Here is a 23,784-nt window from a genome sequence, read left to right as displayed (position 1 = left end):
GCCAGACCTTGTAGTCCTGCGGACGACATGAGGGTGTTGGACTCTCGGCTTCCCAACGCCCTTCCTCCGCGCAATTGTTGTGCTCAAATTTCAACTTTCCCAACCTAGCTCGTGCAGAATGACTTTTCCAAAGTCCGTCAACAATTTACTTACAAAAGCTGTTCCGTCACTATACTCATAGTCGTTGCTTTTCTTCTTCAGTCCCAGCCAAGAAAACCAAACGCTTTGCGAGTGATCTTGAGGAAAGGAAGGACAACAAGAGCTTCAGGGCAAGAAGAGCTTCGGCTAAATGACGGCAGCTTTGTGGGACCGACGACTGCGGCGGTTCGTCTTAGCGCTCACCAAACACGAATTGAGCCTCTTGCCATGAGTGGACGCTAGCCAGGTGGCCTTTCTGGGCAACACAGAACTTCTCGGCATCCTCCCAATCTTTGTACAGCTTTGAGTAAAAGTAGCAATGATCGCCATACAGTAGGTTGCCCGTGTCGCAGGTGGAAGCTGAGGCCACAATGGAGAACATTGAGGAGGAAACCATGACCACATGGTTAAAGTGCAAATAAGCGTGCTGCAACTCACTCTCCACTACAGCAAGACCACCTTTGGGGGAACACGTCCGTCCCTTCGGGCAGCCTGCAAAAAAAAAAAAGACCGTTTGCGCCTTTCAACGGCAAAGTGACCGCAGACGTGGAGGCTTACTCAGCGGCCGTTTGCACATGTAGGCCAACGAGGAATCACAGGAGCCAGACCTCCAGTTGCCGGGCTCACCCCTTCCCCCTTGGTTGACGTAGGCGCAGGACGAAACGTTGGCGCTGTCGGTAGATAAAAAAAAAAGGCATTTTCCTTGAGTGGTCCTTCTCAAAATTGGTTCCAGAACCTTTACGCGTCTCCGCCTGACAACAGCATGCAAAGTTGTTACGGCTTACCTTTCGAGTTGATTTGAGGCCCAGTTGGTGTGGTTCATTGTCTCGCCATCGGACCAGGTCAGCTTCTGGCTCCCACCTTCAAAGCGACACCAGACGTCGTCGCATTTCTGGGGGGGGGGGGGGAAGAAAACGGTTCCAGTTGTTGCTGCAGAGTCCACGACTGCTTGCGCTTCCGTCTCACCTGGTTGGAGAGTCCCAGCCAGAAGCGGGTGCCCTCGCCCATGGTGTCCTTCACAAAGTACTCCTCGGCCGAGGTGGTGATGGAGAGCAGGTCGCCGCCCTCCCAGACGCAGTGGTGCCAGGCCCCCAGCCAACCGTTGGGCTTCACCACCTTCTTGTAGCAGCTGGAGTCGAGCTCGAGCCACCCGGGAGCACACTTGTTGGCTGAGGGCAAAATTTGGGGAACAGATCAGAGCACACACCTGTTTTTGCCCTTCAGTCCACCATTTTGAGCAAAGGCTAATTTGCGGGTCACGGTTGGCCAAATCTACATTTTCTCGGGCAAATTGGAAGATCCGGGACTCGACTTGATAGGTTAGCCCAGTGCGGCGCGATACCAAGGGGGGCGCGTGTGACACCAGGGAACATGCTTTTCTTTTGGCTGTACTGGATGAAAGGGTAATTAGACATCCACTGCAGTAGGTGGCGGTATCACTGGAAGAGTGTGCGCAAGGAGTCTCCGCTCTACAGTGGAGAGCGCACGGAACGTTCGCACACACAGCACAGAGAAGGCGAAAAAAAGTGCAGTGGGACACCGTGGAAAAATGTTGAGCAGGGTTGCCAACAATCATCCCACTTTGTGAATGCTACTTTAGTCAATCAGCAAGCACTGTAAGCATCGTTTAAAGCAGCGTACCATATTGCTCAGTGCAAAACAAAAACCAAAAAAAAAAAACACCATTGCAGAAGAGCTGATACTACCTGCAGCCGTGGAATGCTGCCTCATTTTGATTAAAGAACAGCACAAATTGTTTTATTCATTTTTGTTTTGTAGGTTACATTCTTTTATATATTGTGCTCCTGAGTTAATGTTGCTGATTACTTTGAATTGAATCTTATTTATTGCTGTTAATATTATGTATGTTTATTATTATTTTATTTTATTTTTTTTGTATTTATTTGTATTGCAGCTCGGTGGCGCACTGGGTAGCACGTCCGCCTCACAGCTAGGAGGGTGCGGGTTCGATTCCACCTCCGGCCCTCCCTGTGTGGAGTTTGCATGTTCTCCCCGGGCCCGCGTGGGGGTTCTCCTGGCACTCCGGTTTCCTCCCACATCCCAAAAACATGCTTGGTAGGCCGATTGAGCACTCCAAATCGTCCCTAGGTGTGAGTGCGAGTGCGTATGGGTGTTTGTTTCTGTGTGACCTGTGATTGGCTGGCAACCGGTTCAGGATGTCCCCCGCCTACTGCCCGACGACGGCTGGGATAGGCTCCAGCACGCCCGCGACCCCCGTGGGGACTAAGCGGTAAAGAAAATGGATGGATAGATGGATGTATTTTTTTCATCATAAAATGGCAGTTGGTCAAGAATGTTTATAGTTTGAATACTTATAATTTATTTTTTAATTTCAGGCAGTGATGCACTTTGATCTGTTACAGACTAAAAACAATGTTAATAATAAAGTTATTCTTTATTGTAAGTTGATCTTTTTTTATTTATTTTTTGTTTTTTTTTAATGTTAATAACATGGAAGGGGGGGGTGCGCGAAATATTTTCTTCTCCCTAGGGGGGGGGCATCACAGAAAATAATTGAGAAGCACTGGGTTAGCCCAATGGCATCAGAGACGTTTACAATTCTAAATGATCCCTAAAAAAAAAAATCACCTTTATAAAGCACGGTTGTGAAACAAACATTGCCACATGCGAGTCAACGCGAAAAACATTCAAGTACATTTGCGTACTTAATAAAATAAGAACAATTGCACAGAATTTGTGACTAATTTTGTCAGGCTACTTACCGTCAGAAGACAGCAAAGGTTCTGCCACTCCTGCAAGAGGAAAGGCAAAGACAGACGTCAGGGCAAAGACGGACGTCGGGGCAAAGACAAACGTCAGGGCAAAGACGGACGTCAGGGCACAGACGGACGTCAATGCACGATGACGGCCAGCGGAGCATCACAACTTACTCACCTTTTTTCATCTTCTTGCAGACGTAGCTTCTCTTCTTGTCGCACGTGTCGTGCTTCCAGGCGCCGCTGTCAGTGAATAAGGAAAGACACTTCCCCTCTTCGGGGTCACCTAGAGGGAGGGAGACAAGATCTCAGCGCTGCGCCGTTCCTCCAAAGTGCAGCCGACAAGCATCAGACATGCTTTCAGACCGACCTGCACTCGAGTGGCTGTAAGTGAACGGGGATCCGTCAGTCCATTGGGCGTCATCTTCCGTGGTGGAGACATCGGCGCCCAACCACAGAGAGGGCAGAGACCTGACGTAACCTGTGGACCCAAGGCAAAGGTGGAACAGGATCTAATAATAATAATAATACATTATATTTATAACGCACTTTACATTCGGAGGAATCTCAAAGTGCTACATGGCAAGTAAAAACAAGAAAACAAAGCAAGGACAAGTATAAAACAACTGGACGACAACCAGGATATGGGAACAGGAATTACGGAAATGCTAGAGTAAAGAGGTGAGTTTTAAGTCCGGTTTTGAAAGAGTCAGTGGATTGGGGTGCTCTTAGGTGGATCTTCCAGAGATGCGCTTTACTGACCCGCTCATTGAGCCCATGAGGCGCATTTTGGAACGACACCATTCATTCGTTTGTTCGATTCATTCATCCATTCATCCATCAATCCATTCATCCATCCGTCCATCCATCCGTCCATCCATTCATTCGTGACACCAACAAATGGCCGCCTACCATGCACAAAGACCTGCTCATCGCGGTCGGTGATGCTGAGCAGGTTCCCGTGGAGGCGTTGGCAGTTGGCTTGCGCCTCCTTCCAAGTCTTGGTGGGCTGGCGGATCATCAGGTAGCAGAAGTCGTTGATTGGGTCGTCCAGCCACCAGCCGCATGTAACAGTCCATTCTGCGAGCCAGACGGCGTAAGATGGCGCAAGACAGCGTAAGACGGCGGCAGTGCGGGACACCTACCCGGTTGGCCGACTAATGAGGGCAGCTGTGGAACCCCTCCGTGCTTGGCTGTAGGGGAAGAGGGGGGAATGGTGTTTACAAATATGAGCAAATGCTTGATGTGTGCAGAAGGAGCGCTCGGGAGGGGCGTTTGCACCTGTTTTGCAGACAAATGGCCGCTCCGTTGTGCAGGAGCTGGCACTCAACTCCCCAACAGAATTTGGGAACGCGCAGTCCCCCTTGGTGTCATTTTTACACTTGTAGTCCTGCGGACGACATGAGCATGTTGGACTCTGTCTGCTCGGCTTCCCAACGCCCTTCCTCGGCAATCGCGCCCAAGTTTTGCCCATTTCCCCTCCAAAACAATCCAAAATTTGAAGCCTCGAGCAACATTTCTCCTATGTCCACTTTTATTTTTATCCTACTCAAATTTGGACTTTGCCAGCTCAGATTTTGAAAAATGACTTTTTCAAAGGCATTTCACTTACGTAAGTTGTTCCGTCACTCCACTCGTAGTCGTCGTCCTCCTTCTTGAGTCCCACGAAAGCAGATTGTAAGGTTTGCGAGTGATCTTGAGGAAAGGAAGGAGAACACGAGCTTCAGGGCAAGAAGAGCTTCAGTCAAATGACGACTGCGGCGGTTCCTCTTGGTGCTCACCATACACAAATTGGGCCTCTTTCTTGGAGTGGACGCTAGCCAGGCGGCCTCCCCAGGCAAGACAGAACTTCTCGGCATCGTCAAAGGTTTTAACCGTCTTCTCGTAATGATAACAATAGTGGCCATAGTGGAAGGTGTTTTCGTGGCAGTCGGAGGCTGGGTCCACAAAGAAAAACATGACCATGACAAGATGTTCAAGTGCAAATAAGTGTGCTGCAACTCACTCGTCACTACAGCGGGACCACTTGGGCTTACACTTCGAGCAGTCTGCACAAAAAAAAAGACCTGTTGGAGCTTTTCTCTTTTCAAAGTCAACCTGATTACAAACGTGCAGGCTTACTCAGCGGCCGTTTGCACATGTAGGCCAACGAGGAAAGACAGGAGCCAGACCGCCACTTGCCGGGCTCACCCCTTCCCCCTTGGTTGACGTAGGCGCAGGATGCAACGTCGGCGCTGTCGGGAGAAAAGACACAAGCAATTATTTTCCCATTTTTCTTTTCTTTTTTTTCACTTTCCCCAAATGGCCCTTTTCAAAATTGGCTCCTCCACCTGACAACAGCAGTTACGTCTTACCTTTCGAGTTGATTTGAGGCCCAGTTGGTGTGATTCATTGTCTCGCCATCGGACCAGGTCAGATTCTGGCTCCCGTCTTCAAAGCGACACCAGAACTTGTCGCATTTCTGGGGGGAAAAAGAACAACAGTCCCACTTGTCGCAGCAGTCGACGGCCGCTTGCGCTTCTGTCTCACCTGGTTGGAGAGTCCCAGCCAGAAGGGGGTGTCCTCGCCCATGGTGCCCTTCACAAAGTCCTCCTCGGCCGAGGAGGTGATGGAGAGCAGGTCGCCGCCCATCCGGACGCAGTGGTGCCAGGCCCCCAGCCAACCGTTGGGCGTCACCACCTCCTTCTTGTAGCAGCTGGAGTCGTGCTCGAGCCACCCGGGAGCACACTTGTTGGCTGAGGGCACAATTTGGGGAACAGATCAGAGCACACTCCTGTTTTTGCCCTTCAGTCCACCATTTTGAGCAAAGGGCAATTTGCGGGTCACGGCTGGCCAAATCTACATTTTCTCGGGCAAATTGGAAGATCCGGGACTCGACTTGGTTAGCTTAGCCCAATGGCATCAGAGACGTTTACATTTTGAAAGGATTCCGGAACATTCACCTTGGCGCTTCAGAAACAACCAAAGTGCCGTTGTACAAGGTAAAACGATGCAAAAAACATTCAACACATGGCTGAGTACTTCATAAAAACGAAAAAGGACAGAATTTGTTGGTTGGCATGGTGTGACTCCAGGGTCATTGTTTTCAACGCAGTCGAAGGCGACTTACACTCAGGAGCCGGCGTAGCCTTTACTGCAAGAGGAAAGAAAAAGAGACATCAAGGCACAGACGTCAAGGGGCGATGACAGTCGGTGGGGCGCTGCCTCTCACTTACCATTTCCTCTTTTCTTGCAGACGTAACCTCTCTTCTTGTTGCACGAGTCGTAGTGCCAGTTGCCGTTGCCAGTGAGGAAGGAAAGACAATTTCCATCGGGGGTACCTGGGGGGCGGGAGAGAAGATCTCAGTGCTCCTCCGTTCCTCCAAATTGCAGCAGACAACCGTCTCCGACAGACCTGAAGTCGAGTGGACGTAAGTGAACGAGGCTCCGTCAGCCCACGTGCTGCCTTCGTCACTGATGGCGACATTGGCGCCCAACCACAGAGAGGATGCTTTCATCAGAGCCTTGATGTAACCTGTACCAGAATGAACGACATCATCAAGAGGAGCCGAGTGAGGAGGACGCGTCATCCGTTGAGCTCCGGGTGATCGACTTTCTCAGCTCAAAAGGAATTGAGTTAGACAGGGGGACCATCGAGAAATATTAAAACCAAAGCAGCAATAACAGTGCGGTTTGCAAACACAAATTGGAGCTACTGAAACAGGGTAGACGGCTGAGGGATCAGACCTCAACCAGCATCTGACCAAAAAAATGCGGATATTGCATATATATGTGTGTGTGTGTGTGTGTGTGTGTGATAAAACTGATCTATATATTAAAAAAAACTGTTCACAGAAAAACGAGAAAACGAGATTGAAGAAAAAAAAAAAAAAAGCTTTTAGCTGACAGTCAATATGGATTCCGGAAGGACACTAATGGATCTTAATAGATCATCAACCAAAAGCATTTGACCCAGTAAATCATGGCATCATGGACTGGCTGAGGAGCTACTTAAGCAACAGGCAGCAATTTGTAAAAAGTCTGGAGATCATGTATCCCATAACAGGTGAACAACCTCTGCCCTTGGTCCTCTTCAACGACTTGTGTATCCAACATCATGAAATGATGATGATACAAACATCTATTGCGCTGGGGACAATTTACAGCAGCTTATGGAAACCAACAATCACCACAGAAATGAATACGTGGTTTAATGTAAAACCAAACTGCCAACAACAAAATTATTTGTCAGGTATAAATCGAAGTGAAAATTGACAATGGTATGAAAGAAAGGGTTTCTGAAAGAAAATTCCTGGGCGTGACTGTTGACAATAAAAAGCTGCTGGAAATCACACATTAATCAATCATGTAAAAACAAAAATGTCAAAGGTTATTGCAATTCTGAGGAAAGCAAGAAGCAGTCCGGACTCCAGATACTGCCATATCTGAACTACTGCGTGGAAATACGGGGTAACACCGAATAAGGCAAGCAATAGGAAAAATAACAAGGAGCATACAAACGCACTTTTTATAATACCCGACAAACTTTTGTCACTCAGGGATGTGATCAAACACAAGACGGCTCAAATTATATGTACACAGCAAGGTATAAAAGGTATAAATTTGTTTCTGGAAAGGCAAGCATGGTGGCTATCATCTGAGAAAGGAAGAGAATTTTCAGAGTGGAAAAGTCTTAACAGCGATAAAAAGTAAGGGTATGACCGTCGTTTGTGGGGTGAAATTATGGAATGGTCTGGAAAATGAGCATGAAAATAGGGCAAACACAAGTGTTCCAAAAAAAGTGTCGAAAAACTGGTTCCTTAACATGTATGAGGGGAAAAAAAAGACAAAACTGACTACACACAGACTGACTACACTCGAGCATTCTTTGTTGTTGGCGGTTTTGGGTTGTTTGTTTCAGTGACTTAGATATGGCACTTTAAAGTGGTGTTTTATTTTCCTATTTTCATGTTTTAAATAGGTTCGAAATGAACATATAACAACAACAACTTGTTCATGGCCAATATTTCAATTCATGGCCGCCTACCGCGTACGAAGGTCTGCTCATGGTCGTCGGTGATGCTGAGCAGGTTCCCTTGGAGGCGTTGGCAGTCGTCTTGCGCCTCCTGCCAGGTCTTAGTGGGCTGGCGGATCATCAGGTAGCAGAAGTCGCTCTCGGAGTTGTCCAGCCACCAGCCGCATTTCTGAGTCCAGTCTGCGAGCCAGACGGCGTAAGACAGCGCAAGACGGCGGCAGTGCGGGACACCTACCCGGCTGGCCGACTAATGGTGGCAGCTGTGGAGGCCCTCCGCGCTTGGCTGCAGAAAAAGCGGAGCGAATATGAGCAAATGCTTCACGCATCCAAAAGGGGCGCTCGGGAGGGACGTTTGCACCTGTTTTGCAGACCGGTGGGTATGTCCAGCGGCAATTACAGTTTCTGTACAGCCTTTCGCTGGTATGCAAATTAGAACAGTCACCACTGGAGCTGTAGACAACTTTTCCGTAGTCCTGCGGACGAGATTTTGGACAGAACTTTAGCGTGTTGCATTCGATGTAGTCATCTTCCCGCCGCATTTCCTCACTTGCACCGTTTTCGTACCTTCTCTCATTAAAGTTTCACTTTGGTTGTTGGTTTCACTTTGTCAGTCATAGTAGTATGAACATTGCAATAAAACATTGTGCCCGCCCTGGCAACCCAAATACATGTCTGGGAAAAACATGCACAGAGCAACTAACCCTGTCAGTCAAAGTAGTATGAACATTGCCATAAAACATTGTGCCCGCCCTGGCAACCCAAATACATGTCTGGGAAAAACATGCACAGAGCAACTAACCCTGTCAGTCAAAGTAGTATGAACATTGCAATAAAACATGGTGCCCGCCCTGGCAACCCAAATGTCTGGGGAAAATGTGCACAAAGCAACTAACCCTGAAGACCTAAAGACCGTCCATGATATATCATCTTAACCGCCTCCTCTCTAAAATCAGATCGCCAATACTTTGTAAGCGGCTGCCCGATGCCTCGAGACAAGACGGATGCCTGCAACATGACTTTTCCAAAGGCCTTCAGCAATCCACTTACAGAAGCTGTTCCGTCAGTCCACCCGTAGTTGTTGCCCTTCTTCTTTTCTCCCATCCAAGTAGAATAGTAATATGAGTGATCTTGATGAAAGGAAGGAGAACAAGAGCTTCAGGGCAAGAAGAGCTTCAGCCAAATGACGACTGTGGCGGTGCTCACCAGTAATGAATCGGGCATCTTGCTCAGAGTGTATGCTAGCCAGGTGGCCTCGCCGGGCGAGACAAAACTTCTCGCCTTCCTCCCAACTTCTATGCGTCGTGTCAAAAAGATAGCAATCATCGCCATAAAGGAAGTTGCCATCGTCGCAGTCGGAAGCTGAGGCCACAAGGAAAAACATTGAGGAGGAAACCATGACGAGATGGTTAAAGCGCAAATAAGCGTGCTGCAACTCACTCTTCATTACAGCAGTAACACTATTGAAGGTACACGTCCGTCCCTCCGGGCAGCCTGCAAAAAAAGACCCGTTTGCGCATCTCACCTTTCATCAGCAACGTGACCACGGACGTGCAGACTTACTCTGCGGCCGTTTGCACATGTAGGCCAACGAGGAAGCGCAGGAGCCAGACCTCCACTTCCCAGGCGACAACTTAACTCCTTGGTTGACGTAGGCGCAGGACGCGACGTCGGTGCTGTCGGTAGATTATAAAAAGGAACATTTTCCTATTTTTCCTTGAGTGCTCGTTCTCAAAATTGGTTCCAGAACCTTTACGCGTGTCCGCCTGACAACAGCATGCGAAGATGTGACTTCTTACCTTTTAAATTGGTCTGAGGTCCAGTTGGTGTATGTCGTTGTCTCACCATCGGACCAGATCAGCTTCTGGCTCCCGCCTTCAAAGCCACACCAGACGTCGTCGCATTTCTGGGGGGGAAAGAAGAAAACAGTTCCAGTTGTCGCTGCAGAGTCCACGACTGCTTCCGTCTCACCTGGTTGGAGAGTCCCAGCCAGAAGCGGGTGTTGCCCATGGTGCGCTTCACAAAGTCCTCCTCGGCCGAGGTGGTGATGGAGAGCAGGTCGCCGCCCTGCCAGACGCAGTGGTGCCGGGCCCCCAACCAACCGTTGGGCGTCACCACCTTCTTGTAGCAGCTGGAGTCGTGCTCGAGCCACCCGGAAAGACACTTGTTGGCTGAAGGCACAATTTGGGGATCAGGCGGACAGATCAGAGCACACTGATGGAACACTTGCATGTTTTTATTCTGTGCTCTTCATTGGGGGCATCTCAACCAAATGCACGAGGATTCTGTCAGGGGGGATGGGGGGGGCCAACGCCCATTGTCGCTTTGGCCCCTTCCAAAAACATGCCTGTCCTCCATTTTTGGGTTCAGCCAGCGCCATGCAGCAACGTGGAGCTGCTGATTGTTTGCATAAAAGCATCACTTACGCCTGCCAAGGATTGCACACAATGGCCCCAAAGTGATGATACTCAGCTTCAGATGTACAGTGGGGCAAAAAGTATGTCGTCAGCCACCAATGGTGCAAGTTGTTCCACTTAAAAGATGCCATCATCATCATCATCTTCAACCTCAGCAAATACCCCACCCACCAGTTACGCACGTGTGGCATATCGATGACCAATGAGCTAAACTCAAATCAGGTCATCGCACATTTCACCACTGGAGGGTGCTAAAGCACAACGCAACTCAATCGAATGGAACACGTTGCAACAGTTGGACCGCTCCCCCCTTCTTAGCTCAAGAAGACCAACCGCCCGCCCGCCCTTCCTTATATCAAAGTACAAAGCCAAACAAGCCAGGCCTGACTGTTTCATGGAGAAGAAGGGCTTTTAAACTGCGGGCTCAATCAATCAATCAATCAATCAATCAATCAATCAATCCTAATAAGCATGGACTCTGAGGGGCAAATGCAATTATTCAGATGCGCCCTGCGATTCACTAGCAGAAATGAACACGCATTGAGAGTCTCCTACTCAATTTTGCAATCTTTGAAAACATTATGCCGACACATTTTGATGATGCACAGCGATATTATGAACTGCACAACTGTGTTGCAACTTTTTGGTGTGTGATGATAACAGACCAGACACGAAGGTGTATTATTAATAATATAATTACAATTAATATAACATAATGATTATAATCTATATTTAGATCATAATAACCATGATTTTTTTTATAACAGAGGTGCTAAGAAATATCTATTGTATAAAGGGGCTGTAAGAAATTATTGCTAATACTCTATCAAGGACTGTAAGAAACTATTAATAATAATGACTAATAATGATTGATTATTATTCATTATAATTAGCTCATATAAATCATGAAAATATTCGTATCATAGGGGCGCCAAGAAATATCTTGTCTATATACACTTGTGCATAATATATTGTATAAAGGGGTGTAAGAAATGATTATTCTTATTTATTATTATCATTATCATTATTAATAATAATAAATGTATTACTTTTATTATTATTAAACTAGTATTATCACTATGATCACTATTATCATTATTATTATTATTATTATTATTATATATCATTTATTCTTCTTCTTGTGTCTTATTGTCATTCTGTGTCTTAAACCCTAACGGTGCAACTCATCTAAGTGTCACAAAGTCCAATCAGCCGCTCCTGAATTCCAAGCGTGCCCATGTTTTAGGAATAAAAAAATAGAAAAAATAAAAAATAACAGAGCGAAAGAAAAACAAAAGTATACACGGAAAAAAGAGATGGAAGGAAAAGCCCAGTAAAAACACATTCGGCTTCCAAAATAAAAGGGCCAATTTTAGATTGGATATTTTGAAGTTATATGCTCAACTTCAATACGTCATCCTGACAGCCAGTGCGCACTTAAAATTCACAAGCGGGGCTCGTTTGCCGCCGTAAGAAACGCAAAGACACTTGACTCAACGGTTTTAGCTCGTCATTTCAAAGTCACGTTGCTCGGATGTTCGGACACAACAGCTTCCCACATGAATGATGAAAATGATGATGATAAAGGCAAGCCTCGATAACAAGAAAGGTCCGGTCCGGGACAATTGACGTACACAGCAACTACATCAAAGTGTCCGAATAATGAGGATTCTTCAAAGTTCCTCAAAGTGTTTGTCGTCCAAATGTGTGACATTGCAATGATTATTTTTTTTCTCTCAGGCACCGTAATGTTAGAATAGAAGCAGATGCAGTCGTGCTAACTCACAGTACAGTACATTCCAGCTCTTTACTGTTGTTTCGATGGACTAAAGATACAAATTGCTTACCTGAAGCACATGCCCAATATATGCCAATCAGGAGAAGAACACGGTTTAATTCTTCCCACATGTTGGAGGAAAATCCCCCCTCTCACTGAGGGTCGCAACGATTCTTGTCGGAAGAAAATAAATGATAAGTCGCCTCACTGCGAGTAGCCAGTGGTTCAAGTACAGAGGAAAAATGAACGTTTGGTCCACCCTGCTCCGAGCCAAAGGCAGGCCACGCCCACACATCAAAAACGTCACATTCGAAGGTAGTCATCTCAAAGCACTCTCAAGCGACGTGGGGAGTGGCGCGCGCGTGTGTGCATAACCAAAAGGAAAAAAAAAAAAAAAAAAAAAAAGCCTTTGATTCCTTTTGTTTTTGTGACTTTGTAAATGTTCTGGAAGGGAACAACAGCGAAAAGCAGTCAACTCGTTTAACAGTAAATACAAATAATTAAATCCAAGTATGAAAGTTGGAATTCAATGAGGTGTCACTCAATTTATGTTCAAGTATACACAAGACTACAGAAGCTTTTCCATTCACGCCTCTCAGAATTCGTGTTGATTTTCAGAGAACATGAGAAAATACATTTAGCGGACGTGCTTTTGAATGAAAATGAACGAGGAGACGATGAGCAAATGAATCTGGGAGAAATGAAGGGAAAGCGTCTCCAATTGAGCCTCGCAGGCCTCGAATGCAAAAGCACAAAACATATGTAGAATACTTTTTATTCATAATATCTATAATATAAATAGGATCATTAAAAGTATCATATTTTTTATTGAATCTTTGATTCAACTCCTCTGTGAACGTGCCTTTTCCTTTCGGCATTGCTTGTAAACACTCGGTGTAGACTGGCCAGCTCATCCTACTTTGTAGCAAAGTGACTCGATTTGAGGAGAAGGGGGTGACTTATTTGCCACCCGTGCAGAGAAACCTGCAATTGAGTGAAATGGAACCGAGTGGCAATTCTATTGACAATGTACTTAATAAAGAATGCAAATTTTGAAAACCAACGTGACATTTTCTTTCATTTTTACTGCAGGTCACAATGGGAAGCAATTGATCAGTATTAAGCAACAAGGGGGCTCGGTTTTCAACAAGAGGGAGCAGACAAACAAACGGCACCGCTGCTTGTTCCTTATGTTGCGAGTCCAAGGTTGCCTGAAACCAGGGGGCGGGGCCGAGTCGTTCCTTCCGACGGGCAGACACGTGACAGCACCACACCGCAATGGCGAACAAATTGAAAAATGACTTTGGACTCATCACACTCCTTTGGCTTTGCTGCGGGGGAGTCGTCAGAACGTTCAAGGCTTCTTCCACAACGATACGTTTGTTTTACAAGAGCACAGACACATAGTTGTTCACTATTGGTCAAATTGATAATAACTAAAAAGTATCCACTTAGGGACAAAATTCCCCACATGAAATGTCTTGGAAAGTCTCGAGTGGCATGGCTGCGCGCTCAATAAATGTCCATAAAAAAAAGAAATAACAGTTGAATAAATAATGCAAATTTTGAAAACAAACGTGACATTTCTTTCATTTTCACTGCAGGTCACAATGGGGACCCAGTGTCGTTTTTGCGGACGATCGTTATTCAACAAAAACAACAACAACAACAACAACAGCAGCAGAGAACCAAAATCCACGGATAGACGGATAAGCCTTTCAACAAGAGGGCGCAGACACACAAACGGCCACGGCGCTTGCTATTACTTGAATTTAATTTCGATCGTGACGTCGACCCTCCCCCCATTGACTGGCAAATGGATCCAGAATGGTACCTGTTAAGTATTATTGTTTATGTCCGCCCTTAGACTCACTGTGTGTATTAAGGCAGTGGTCCCCAACCTTTTTTGCACCACGGACCGGTTACGTGTCAGAAATATTTTCGCGGACCGGCCTTTATATAAATAAATATATTTATATATTTATTATTTAAATATTTATATATATAAATAGGATGAAATAAAATGATACGACTGGCATAAAAACAAATATAAACCACATAAAAATAAAACGTTGAATTAGTGGGAGCACCGAGCTCTTTTCTCAGAAATGAGCCGTTCCCATCTAGGCGTAATCGGAGACAATGACACCCGAAGTGGTTAAGGTTTGTCTTTAAATGCAGGATGCTTGGTCTCCATGTGCCGAAGCAGGTTTGAAGGCTTCATTGCCTCGTTAGCTAGCCTTTCGCCACATATGCGGAGTGCACTTGGCGCGTCAGAGTCACCTGTGGCGATAAATCCATATTTTAAGTAGGACTCCAGAAATGTTCTTTTAAATGCAGCTTTCCTTTTCTTAGAAGTCGTAGCCTCTTCTTCTTCAGTGTCCTCATTGGACGTTTTTCCCTTTCCGAAGAAGCTTTCCAAACTTCTCTGTTTCTTGCTCATTTTTGCTTGCCTCGCGGGCTTGACTGTGGTGACATGTCACGTGACCGAGACGAGCGCCCTGTGTCAAGAGTCCTTATTTTTCAGATGCACCGACAGATGTAATTGGGAGAGATTCGCCAAATTTTTTATATTTTTCAAAATAAATTCTTACTCATTTTTTCTAGCTTTGCGGGCTCGACTGGGGAAACATGTCACGTGACCGGGACGAGCGTCTTAACCTGAATGAATTGATCGTCAATGAAAAAACAAACAAAAAAAAAAATTATTATTATTATTTTTATTTTTTTTCCTGTGCGGCTCCGCGGCCCGGTACCAAGTGACCCACGGACCGGTACCGGTCCGCGGCCCGGTGGTTGGGGACCACTGGCTTAGAGCGCATTTTCTCGACGAGCTGAGCACGTTTTCTAGTAAAAAGCGCTCTTGGGTGCTTCAGAGTGCCGAGTTTATCACTGCGCATGCAGAAATGACCACCTGCAACGTTTGGTTTATGTCTTATAAGCATTTTTTGTTTTATTGCTTAAATCGCATTTTCTTGACGAGCTGAGCACGTTTTCTGGATGGTGCCTCTCCCGTCACTCTGGTTAGGTTGGCATAGTAAAAAGTGCTCTTGGGGGCTTCAGAGTGCCCAGTTTATCACTGCGCATGCAGAAATGACCACCTGCAACGTTTGGTTTATGTTTTATAAGCATTTTTAATTGTATTGCTTAGAGCGCATTTTCTCGACGAGCTGAGCACGTTTTCTAGTAAAAAGCGCTCTTGGGTGCTTCAGAGTGCCGAGTTTATCACTGCGCATGCAGAAATGACCACCTGCAACGTTTGGTTTATGTTTTATAAGCATTTTTTGTTTTATTGCTTAAATCGCATTTTCTCGACGAGCTTAGCACGTTTTCTGGATGGTGCCTCTCCCGTCACTCTGGTTAGGTTGGCATAGTAAAAAGTGCTCTTGGGGGCTTCAGAGTGCCCAGTTTATCACTGCGCATGCAGAAATGACCACCTGCAACGTTTGGTTTATGTTTTATAAGCATTTTTTGTTTTATTGCTTAAATCGCATTTTCTCGACGAGCTGAGCACGTTTTCTGGATGGTGCCTCTCCCGTCACTCTGGTTAGGTTGGCATAGTAAAAAGTGCTCTTGGGGGCTTCAGAGTGCCCAGTTTATCACTGCGCATGCAGAAATGACCACCTGCAACGTTTGGTTTATGTTTTATAAGCATTTTTAATTTTATTGCTTAAATCGCATTTTCTCGACGAGCTGAGCACGTTTTCTGGATGGTGGTCTCCCGTCACTCTGGTTAGGTTGGCAGAGTAAAAAGCGCTCTTGGGGGCTTGAGAGTGCCGAGTTTATCACTGCGCATGAAGAAATGACCACCTGCAACGTTTGGTTTATGTTTTATAAGCATTTTTAGTTTTATTGCTTAAATCGCATTTTCTCGACGAGCTGAGCACGTTTTCTGGATGGTGCCTCTCCCGTCACTCTGGTTAGGTTGGCAAAGTAAAAAGCGCTCTTGGGTGCTTCAGAGTGCCGAGTTTATCACTGCGCATGCAGAAATGACCACCTGCAACGTTTGGTTTATGTTTTATAAGCATTTTTTGTTTTATTGCTTAAATCGCATTTTCTCGACGAGCTGAGCACGTTTTCTGGATGGTGCCTCTCCCGTCACTCTGGTTAGGTTGGCATAGTAAAAAGTGCTCTTGGGGGCTTCAGAGTGCCCAGTTTATCACTGCGCATGCAGAAATGACCACCTGCAACGTTTGGTTTATGTTTTATAAGCATTTTTAATTGTATTGCTTAGAGCGCATTTTCTCGACGAGCTGAGCACGTTTTCTAGTAAAAGCGCTCTTGGGTGCTTCAGAGTGCCGAGTTTATCACTGCGCATGCAGAAATGACCACCTGCAACGTTTGGTTTATGTTTTATAAGCATTTTTTGTTTTATTGCTTAAATCGCATTTTCTCGACGAGCTGAGCACGTTTTCTGGATGGTGCCTCTCCCGTCACTCTGGTTAGGTTGGCATAGTAAAAAGTGCTCTTGGGGGCTTCAGAGTGCCCAGTTTATCACTGCGCATGCAGAAATGACCACCTGCAACGTTTGGTTTATGTTTTATAAGCATTTTTAGTTTTATTGCTTAAATCGCATTTTCTCGACGAGCTGAGCACGTTTTCTGGATGGTGCCTCTCCCGTCACTCTGGTTAGGTTGGCATAGTAAAAAGTGCTCTTGGGTGCTTCAGAGTGCCGAGTTTATCACTGCGCATGCAGAAATGACCACCTGCAACGTTTGGTTTATGTTTTATAAGCATTTTTAATTTTATTGCTTAAATCGCATTTTCTCGACGAGCTGAGCACGTTTTCTGGATGGTGGTCTCCCGTCACTCTGGTTAGGTTGGCAGAGTAAAAAGCGCTCTTGGGGGCTTGAGAGTGCCGAGTTTATCACTGCGCATGAAGAAATGACCACCTGCAACGTTTGGTTTATGTTTTATAAGCATTTTTAGTTTTATTGCTTAAATCGCATTTTCTCGACGAGCTGAGCACGTTTTCTGGATGGTGCCTCTCCCGTCACTCTGGTTAGGTTGGCAAAGTAAAAAGCGCTCTTGGGTGCTTCAGAGTGCCGAGTTTATCACTGCGCATGCAGAAATGACCACCTGCAACGTTTGGTTTATGTTTTATAAGCATTTTTTGTTTTATTGCTTAAATCGCATTTTCTCGACGAGCTGAGCACGTTTTCTGGATGGTGCCTCTCCCGTCACTCTGGTTAGGTTGGCATAGTAAAAAGTGCTCTTGGGTGCTTCAGAGTGCCCGAGTTTATCACTGCGCATGCAGAAATGACCACCTGCAACGTTTGGTTTATGTTTTATAAGCATTTTTAATTGTATTGCTTAGAGCGCATTTTCTCGACGAGCTGAGCACGTTTTCTAGTAAAAAGCGCTCTTGGGTGCTTCAGAGTGCCGAGTTTATCACTGCGCATGCAGAAATGACCACCTGCAACGTTTGGTTTATGTTTTATAAGCATTTTTTGTTTTATTGCTTAAATCGCATTTTCTCGACGAGCTGAGCACGTTTTCTGGATGGTGCCTCTCCCGTCACTCTGGTTAGGTTGGCATAGTAAAAAGTGCTCTTGGGGGCTTCAGAGTGCCCAGTTTATCACTGCGCATGCAGAAATGACCACCTGCAACGTTTGGTTTATGTTTTATAAGCATTTTTAGTTTTATTGCTTAAATCGCATTTTCTCGATGAGCTGAGCACGTTTTCTGGATGGTGCCTCTCCCGTCACTCTGGTTAGGTTGGCAAAGTAAAAAGCGCTCTTGGGTGCTTCAGAGTGCCGAGTTTATCACTGCACATGAAGAAATGACCACCTGCAACGTTTGGTTTATGTTTTATGAGCATTTTTAATTGTATTGCTTAGAGCGCATTTTCTGGACGAGCTGAGCACGTTTTCTAGTTAAAAGCGCTCTTGGGTGCTTCAGAGTGCCGAGTTTATCACTGCGCATGAAGAAATGACCACCTGCAACGTTTGGTTTATGTTTTATAAGCATTTTTAATTTTATTGCTTAAATCGCATTTTCTCGACGAGCTGAGCACGTTTTCTGGATGGTGGCTCTCCCGTCACTCTGGTTAGGTTGGCATAGTAAAAAGCGCTCTTGGGGGCTTCAGAGTGCCGAGTTTATCACTGCGCATGAAGAAATGACCACCTGCAACGTTTGGTTTATGTTTTATAAGCATTTTTAGTTTTATTGCTTAAATCGCATTTTCTCGACGAGCTGAGCACGTTTTCTGGATGGTGCCTCTCCCGTCACTCTGGTTAGGTTGGCAAAGTAAAAAGTGCTCTTGGGTGCTTCAGAGTGCCGAGTTTATCACTGCGCATGAAGAAATGACAACCTGCAACGTTTGGTTTATGTTTTATAAGCATTTTTAATTGTATTGCTTAGAGCGCATTTTCTCGACGAGCTGAGCACGTTTTCTAGTTAAAAGCGCTCTTGGGTGCTTCAGAGTGCCGAGTTTATCACTGCGCATGAAGAAATGACCACCTGCAACGTTTGGTTTATGTTTTATAAGCATTTTTAGTTTTATTGCTTAAATCGCATTTTCTCGACGAGCTGAGCACGTTTTCTGGATGGTGCCTCTCCCGTCACTCTGGTTAGGTTGGCAAAGTAAAAAGTGCTCTTGGGTGCTTCAGAGTGCCGAGTTTATCACTGCGCATGAAGAAATGACCACCTGCAACGTTTGGTTTATGTTTTATAAGCATTTTTAATTGTATTGCTTAGAGCGCATTTTCTCGACGAGCTGAGCACGTTTTCTAGTTAAAAGCGCTCTTGGGTGCTTCAGAGTGCCGAGTTTATCACTGCGCATGCAGAAATGACAACCTGCAACGTTTGGTTTATGTTTTATAAGCATTTTTTGTTTTATTGCTTAAATCGCATTTTCTCGACGAGCTGAGCACGTTTTCTGGATGGTGCCTCTCCCGTCACTCTGGTTAGGTTGGCATAGTAAAAAGTGCTCTTGGGGGCTTCAGAGTGCCCAGTTTATCACTGCGCATGCAGAAATGACCACCTGCAACGTTTGGTTTATGTTTTATAAGCATTTTTAGTTTTATTGCTTAAATCGAATTTTCTCGACGAGCTGAGCACGTTTTCTGGATGGTGCCTCTCCCGTCACTCTGGTTAGGTTGGCAAAGTAAAAAGCGCTCTTGGGTGCTTCAGAGTGCCGAGTTTATCACTGCGCATGAAGAAATGACCACCTGCAACGTTTGGTTTATGTTTTATAAGCATTTTTAATTGCATTGCTTAGAGTGCATTTTCTCGACGAGCTGAGCACGTTTTCTAGTAAAAAGCGCTCTTGGGTGCTTCAGAGTGCCGAGTTGAGAGCGTGGTTTAGCGTCCGCCCCCGGTCCCTTATGGGACCCTATTTGGCCCGCGGACCTGCTGGCGGTACTTCCGTGGAAGCCTGTCCGCCCTCCGAGCACTCCTGCCGGGCGTGGGTTAGAGACCGCGCCCGGTCACTTATGGGACCCTAATTGGCCCGCGGACCGGCTAGCGGTACCTCCGTGAATGCCTATCCGCCCTCCGAGCACTCCTGCCGGGCCTGAGTTAGAGACCGCGCCCGGTCCCTTATGGGTCCCTAAATGGCCCGCGGACCGGCTGGCGGTACCTCCGTGAATGCCTATCCGCCCTCCGAGCACTCCTGCCGGGCCTGAGTTAGAGACCGCGCCCGGTCCCTCACGGGACCCTAATTGGCCCGCGGACCGGCTGGCGGTACCTCCGTGAATGCCTATCCGCCCTCCGAGCACTCCTGCCGGGCGTGAGTAAGAGACCGCGCCCGGTCACTTACGGGACCCTATTTGGCCCGCGGACCGTCCGGCGGGTCCCCGTGAGAGCCTATCCGCCCTCCGAGCACTCCTGCCGGGCGTGAGTTAGAGACCGCGCCCGGTTCTTTACGGGACCCTATTTGGCCCGCGGACCGGCCGGCGGGTCCTCCGTGAAAGCCTATTCGCCCTCCGAGCACTCCTGCCGGGCGTGAGTTAGAGACCGCGCCCGGTACTTTTTGGGACCCTATTTGGCTCGCGGACCGGCCTGCGGGATCTCCGTGAAAGCCTATCCGCCTTCCGAGCTCTCATGCCTGGCGTGGGTTAGCGTCCGCGCCCGGTCCCTTATGGAACCCTATTTGGCCCGCGGACCTGCTGGCGGGGATTCCGTGAAAGCCTATCCGCCTTCCGAGCGCTCTTGCCGGGCGTGAGTTAGCGTCCGCGCCCGGTCGCCTCACGTCACTCTGGTTAAGTTGGCATAGTAAAAAGCGCTCTTGGGTCCTTCAGAGTGCGGAGTTTATCACTGCGCATGAAGAAATGACAACCTGCAACGTTTGGTTTATGTTTTATAAGCATTTTTAGTTTTATTGCTTAAATCGCATTTTCTCGACGAGCTGAGCACGTTTTCTGGATGGTGCCTCTCCCGTCACTCTGGTTAGGTTGGCAAAGTAAAAAGTGCTCTTGGGTGCTTCAGAGTGCCGAGTTTATCACTGCGCATGAAGAAATGACCACCTGCAACGTTTGGTTTATGTTTTATAAGCATTTTTAATTGTATTGCTTAGAGCGCATGTTCTCGACGAGCTGAGCACGTTTTCTAGTAAAAAGCGCTCTTGGGTGCTTCAGAGTGCCGGGTTTATCACTGCGCATGAAGAAATGACCACCTGCAACGTTTGGTTTATGTTTTATAAGCATTTTTTGTTTTATTGCTTAAATCGCATTTTCTCGACGAGCTGAGCACGTTTTCTGGATGGTGCCTCTCCCGTCACTCTGGTTAGGTTGGCATAGTAAAAAGTGCTCTTGGGGGCTTCATAGTGCCCAGTTTATCACTGCGCATGCAGAAATGACCACCTGCAACGTTTGGTTTATGTTTTATAAGCATTTTTAGTTTTATTGCTTAAATCGCATTTTCTCGATGAGCTGAGCACGTTTTCTGGATGGTGCCTCTCCCGTCACTCTGGTTAGGTTGGAAAAGTAAAAAGCGCTCTTGGGTGATTCAGAGTGCCGAGTTTATCACTGCGCATGAAGAAATGACCACCTGCAACGTTTGGTTTATGTTTTATGAGCATTTTTAATTGTATTGCTTAGAGCGCATTTTCTCGACGAGCTGAGCACGTTTTCTAGTTAAAAGCGCTCTTGGGTGCTTCAGAGTGCCGAGTTTATCACTGCGCATGAAGAAATGACCACCTGCAACGTTTGGTTTATGTTTTATAAGCATTTTTAATTTTATTGCTTAAATCGCATTTTCTCGACGAGCTGAGCACGTTTTCTGGATGGTGGCTCTCCCGTCACTCTGGTTAGGTTGGCATAGTAAAAAGCGCTCTTGGGGGCTTGAGAGTGCCGAGTTTATCACTGCGCATGAAGAAATGACCACCTGCAACGTTTGGTTTATGTTTTATGAGCATTTTTAATTGTATTGCTTAGAGCGCATTTTCTCGACGAGCTGAGCACGTTTTCTAGTAAAAAGCGCTCTTGGGTGCTTCAGAGTGCCGAGTTTATCACTGCGCATGCAGAAATGACCACCTGCAACGTTTGGTTTATGTTTTATAAGCATTTTTTGTTTTATTGCTTAAATCGCATTTTCTCGACGAGCTGAGCACGTTTTCTGGATGGTGCCTCTCCCGTCACTCTGGTTAGGTTGGCATAGTAAAAAGTGCTCTTGGGGGCTTCAGAGTGCCCAGTTTATCACTGCGCATGCAGAAATGACCACCTGCAACGTTTGGTTTATGTTTTATAAGCATTTTTAGTTTTATTGCTTAAATCGCATTTTCTCGACGAGCTGAGCACGTTTTCTGGATGGTGCCTCTCCCGTCACTCTGGTTAGGTTGGCAAAGTAAAAAGCGCTCTTGGGTGCTTCAGAGTGCCGAGTTTATCACTGCGCATGAAGAAATGACCACCTGCAACGTTTGGTTTATGTTTTATAAGCATTTTTTGTTTTATTGCTTAAATCGCATTTTCTCGACGAGCTGAGCACGTTTTCTGGATGGTGCCTCTCCCGTCACTCTGGTTAGGTTGGCATAGTAAAAAGTGCTCTTGGGGGCTTGAGAGTGCCCAGTTTATCACTGCGCATGCAGAAATGACCACCTGCAACGTTTGGTTTATGTTTTATAAGCATTTTTAATTGTATTGCTTAGAGCGCATTTTCTCGACGAGCTGAGCACGTTTTCTAGTTAAAAGCGCTCTTGGGTGCTTCAGAGTGCCGAGTTTATCACTGCGCATGCAGAAATGACAACCTGCAACGTTTGGTTTATGTTTTATAAGCATTTTTTGTTTTATTGCTTAAATCGCATTTTCTCGACGAGCTGAGCACGTTTTCTGGATGGTGCCTCTCCCGTCACTCTGGTTAGGTTGGCACAGTAAAAAGTGCTCTTGGGGGCTTCAGAGTGCCCAGTTTATCACTGCGCATGCAGAAATGACCACCTGCAACGTTCGGTTTATGTTTTATAAGCATTTTTAGTTTTATTGCTTAAATCGCATTTTCTCGACGAGCTGAGCACGTTTTCTGGATGGTGCCTCTCCAGTCACTCTGGTTAGGTTGGCAAAGTAAAAAGCGCTCTTGGGTGCTTCAGAGTGCCGAGTTTATCACTGCACATGAAGAAATGACCACCTGCAACGTTTGGTTTATGTTTTATGAGCATTTTTAATTGTATTGCTTAGAGCGCATTTTCTCGACGAGCTGAGCACGTTTTCTAGTTAAAAGCGCTCTTGGGTGCTTCAGAGTGCCGAGTTTATCACTGCGCATGCAGAAATGACCACCTGCAACGTTTGGTTTATGTTTTATAAGCATTTTTTGTTTTATTGCTTAAATCGCATTTTCTCGACGAGCTGAGCACGTTTTCTGGATGGTGCCTCTCCCGTCACTCTGGTTAGGTTGGCATAGTAAAAAGTGCTCTTGGGGGCTTCAGAGTGCCCAGTTTATCACTGCGCATGCAGAAATGACCACCTGCAACGTTTGGTTTATGTTTTATAAGCATTTTTAGTTTTATTGCTTAAATCGCATTTTCTCGACGAGCTGAGCACGTTTTCTGGATGGTGCCTCTCCCGTCACTCTGGTTAGGTTGGCAAAGTAAAAAGCGCTCTTGGGTGCTTCAGAGTGCCGAGTTTATCACTGCACATGAAGAAATGACCACCTGCAACGTTTGGTTTATGTTTTATGAGCATTTTTAATTGTATTGCTTAGAGCGCATTTTCTCGACGAGCTGAGCACGTTTTCTAGTTAAAAGCGCTCTTGGGTGCTTCAGAGTGCCGAGTTTATCACTGCGCATGAAGAAATGACCACCTGCAACGTTTGGTTTATGTTTTATAAGCATTTTTAATTTTATTGCTTAAATCGCATTTTCTCGACGAGCTGAGCACGTTTTCTGGATGGTGCCTCTCCCGTCACTCTGGTTAGGTTGGCAAAGTAAAAAGCGCTCTTGGGTGCTTCAGAGTGCCGAGTTTATCACTGCGCATGAAGAAATGACCACCTGCAACGTTTGGTTTATGTTTTATAAGCATTTTTAATTGTATTGCTTAGAGTGCATTTTCTCGACGAGCTGAGCACGTTTTCTAGTAAAAAGCGCTCTTGGGTGCTTCAGAGTGCCGAGTTGAGTGCGTGGTTTAGCGTCCGCCCCCGGTCCCTTATGGGACCCTATTTGGCCCGCGGACCGGCTGGCGGGAGCTCCGTGAAAGCCTGTCCGCCCTCCGAGCACTCCTGCCGGGCGTGGGTTAGAGACCGCGCCCGGTCACTTATGGGACCCTAATTGGCCCG

The 23,784-nt window shown here is 46.3% G+C and overlaps 4 protein-coding genes and 2 long non-coding RNA genes across 6 annotated transcripts; all 6 read right to left on the bottom strand.

The window, feature by feature from the left end:
• Positions 1–42: 42 nt before the first annotated feature.
• LOC119119301 (snaclec dabocetin subunit alpha-like) lies at positions 43–783 on the bottom strand. Its single transcript, XM_037245706.1, has 4 exons — positions 697–783; positions 577–630; positions 343–498; positions 43–236 (listed from the first exon to the last, which is right to left on the bottom strand). Exons 1-4 carry the CDS (start codon positions 713–715, stop codon positions 91–93), a joined length of 375 nt encoding a protein of 124 aa, XP_037101601.1. The 5' UTR covers positions 716–783; the 3' UTR covers positions 43–90.
• Positions 784–2,874: 2,091 nt separating this feature from the next.
• LOC119119298 (C-type mannose receptor 2-like) lies at positions 2,875–3,949 on the bottom strand. The gene is made up of 4 exons (XM_037245704.1): positions 3,789–3,949; positions 3,247–3,357; positions 3,055–3,162; positions 2,875–2,912 (listed from the first exon to the last, which is right to left on the bottom strand). Exons 1-4 carry the CDS (start codon positions 3,895–3,897, stop codon positions 2,875–2,877), a joined length of 366 nt encoding a protein of 121 aa, XP_037101599.1. The 5' UTR covers positions 3,898–3,949.
• Positions 3,950–4,041: 92 nt separating this feature from the next.
• LOC119119303 lies at positions 4,042–4,515 on the bottom strand. Its single transcript, XR_005097223.1, has 3 exons — positions 4,489–4,515; positions 4,158–4,266; positions 4,042–4,069 (listed from the first exon to the last, which is right to left on the bottom strand). It is a non-coding gene; the product is annotated as an uncharacterized LOC119119303 (long non-coding RNA).
• A 101-nt stretch (positions 4,516–4,616) lies between these two features.
• LOC119119297 (C-type mannose receptor 2-like) lies at positions 4,617–6,445 on the bottom strand. Its single transcript, XM_037245703.1, has 8 exons — positions 6,271–6,445; positions 6,092–6,196; positions 5,986–6,009; positions 5,406–5,611; positions 5,231–5,337; positions 4,998–5,110; positions 4,913–4,924; positions 4,617–4,813 (listed from the first exon to the last, which is right to left on the bottom strand). Exons 1-8 carry the CDS (start codon positions 6,443–6,445, stop codon positions 4,617–4,619), a joined length of 939 nt encoding a protein of 312 aa, XP_037101598.1.
• A 1,902-nt stretch (positions 6,446–8,347) lies between these two features.
• LOC119119304 lies at positions 8,348–9,200 on the bottom strand. The gene is made up of 3 exons (XR_005097224.1): positions 9,094–9,200; positions 8,938–9,017; positions 8,348–8,363 (listed from the first exon to the last, which is right to left on the bottom strand). It is a non-coding gene; the product is annotated as an uncharacterized LOC119119304 (long non-coding RNA).
• Positions 9,201–9,682: 482 nt separating this feature from the next.
• Positions 9,683–10,119, bottom strand: LOC119119302 (snaclec agkisacutacin subunit A-like). Its single transcript, XM_037245707.1, has 2 exons — positions 9,859–10,119; positions 9,683–9,793 (listed from the first exon to the last, which is right to left on the bottom strand). Exons 1-2 carry the CDS (start codon positions 10,117–10,119, stop codon positions 9,683–9,685), a joined length of 372 nt encoding a protein of 123 aa, XP_037101602.1.
• Between the last annotated feature and the right edge of the window lie 13,665 nt (positions 10,120–23,784).

The sequence above is a fragment of the Syngnathus acus genome, unplaced genomic scaffold (genome assembly GCF_901709675.1).
Source record: "Syngnathus acus unplaced genomic scaffold, fSynAcu1.2, whole genome shotgun sequence".
Classification (NCBI taxonomy): domain Eukaryota; kingdom Metazoa; phylum Chordata; class Actinopteri; order Syngnathiformes; family Syngnathidae; genus Syngnathus; species Syngnathus acus.
The sequence above is the reverse complement of the archived record's forward strand: the minus strand, read 5'-3'. Positions and strand labels throughout refer to the sequence as shown.

Excerpts from the sequence above, each read along its gene's own strand:
- LOC119119298 (XM_037245704.1), bottom strand. The coding sequence starts at position 3,897 with ATGATCCGCCAGCCCACCAAGACTTGGAAGGAGGCGCAAGCCAACTGC. Across the intron at positions 3,358-3,788 it reads TGAGCAGGTCTTTGTGCATG|GTTACGTCAGGTCTCTGCCC; the intron begins GTAGGCGGCCAT and ends TTGGGTCCACAG. Across the intron at positions 3,163-3,246 it reads TTACAGCCACTCGAGTGCAG|GTGACCCCGAAGAGGGGAAG; the intron begins GTCGGTCTGAAA and ends CCCTCCCTCTAG.
- LOC119119297 (XM_037245703.1), bottom strand. The coding sequence starts at position 6,445 with ATGACGCGTCCTCCTCACTCGGCTCCTCTTGATGATGTCGTTCATTCT. Across the intron at positions 6,197-6,270 it reads TTACGTCCACTCGACTTCAG|GTACCCCCGATGGAAATTGT; the intron begins GTCTGTCGGAGA and ends CCCGCCCCCCAG. Across the intron at positions 6,010-6,091 it reads CTGCAAGAAAAGAGGAAATG|TAAAGGCTACGCCGGCTCCT; the intron begins GTAAGTGAGAGG and ends TTCCTCTTGCAG.
- LOC119119301 (XM_037245706.1), bottom strand. Across the intron at positions 499-576 it reads TGGTCTTGCTGTAGTGGAGA|CTTCCACCTGCGACACGGGC; the intron begins GTGAGTTGCAGC and ends TTGTGGCCTCAG. Across the intron at positions 237-342 it reads AGAGGCTCAATTCGTGTTTG|ATCACTCGCAAAGCGTTTGG; the intron begins GTGAGCGCTAAG and ends CCTTTCCTCAAG.
- LOC119119302 (XM_037245707.1), bottom strand. The coding sequence starts at position 10,119 with ATGCAAGTGTTCCATCAGTGTGCTCTGATCTGTCCGCCTGATCCCCAA. Across the intron at positions 9,794-9,858 it reads GGCTGGGACTCTCCAACCAG|AAATGCGACGACGTCTGGTG; the intron begins GTGAGACGGAAG and ends TTTCCCCCCCAG.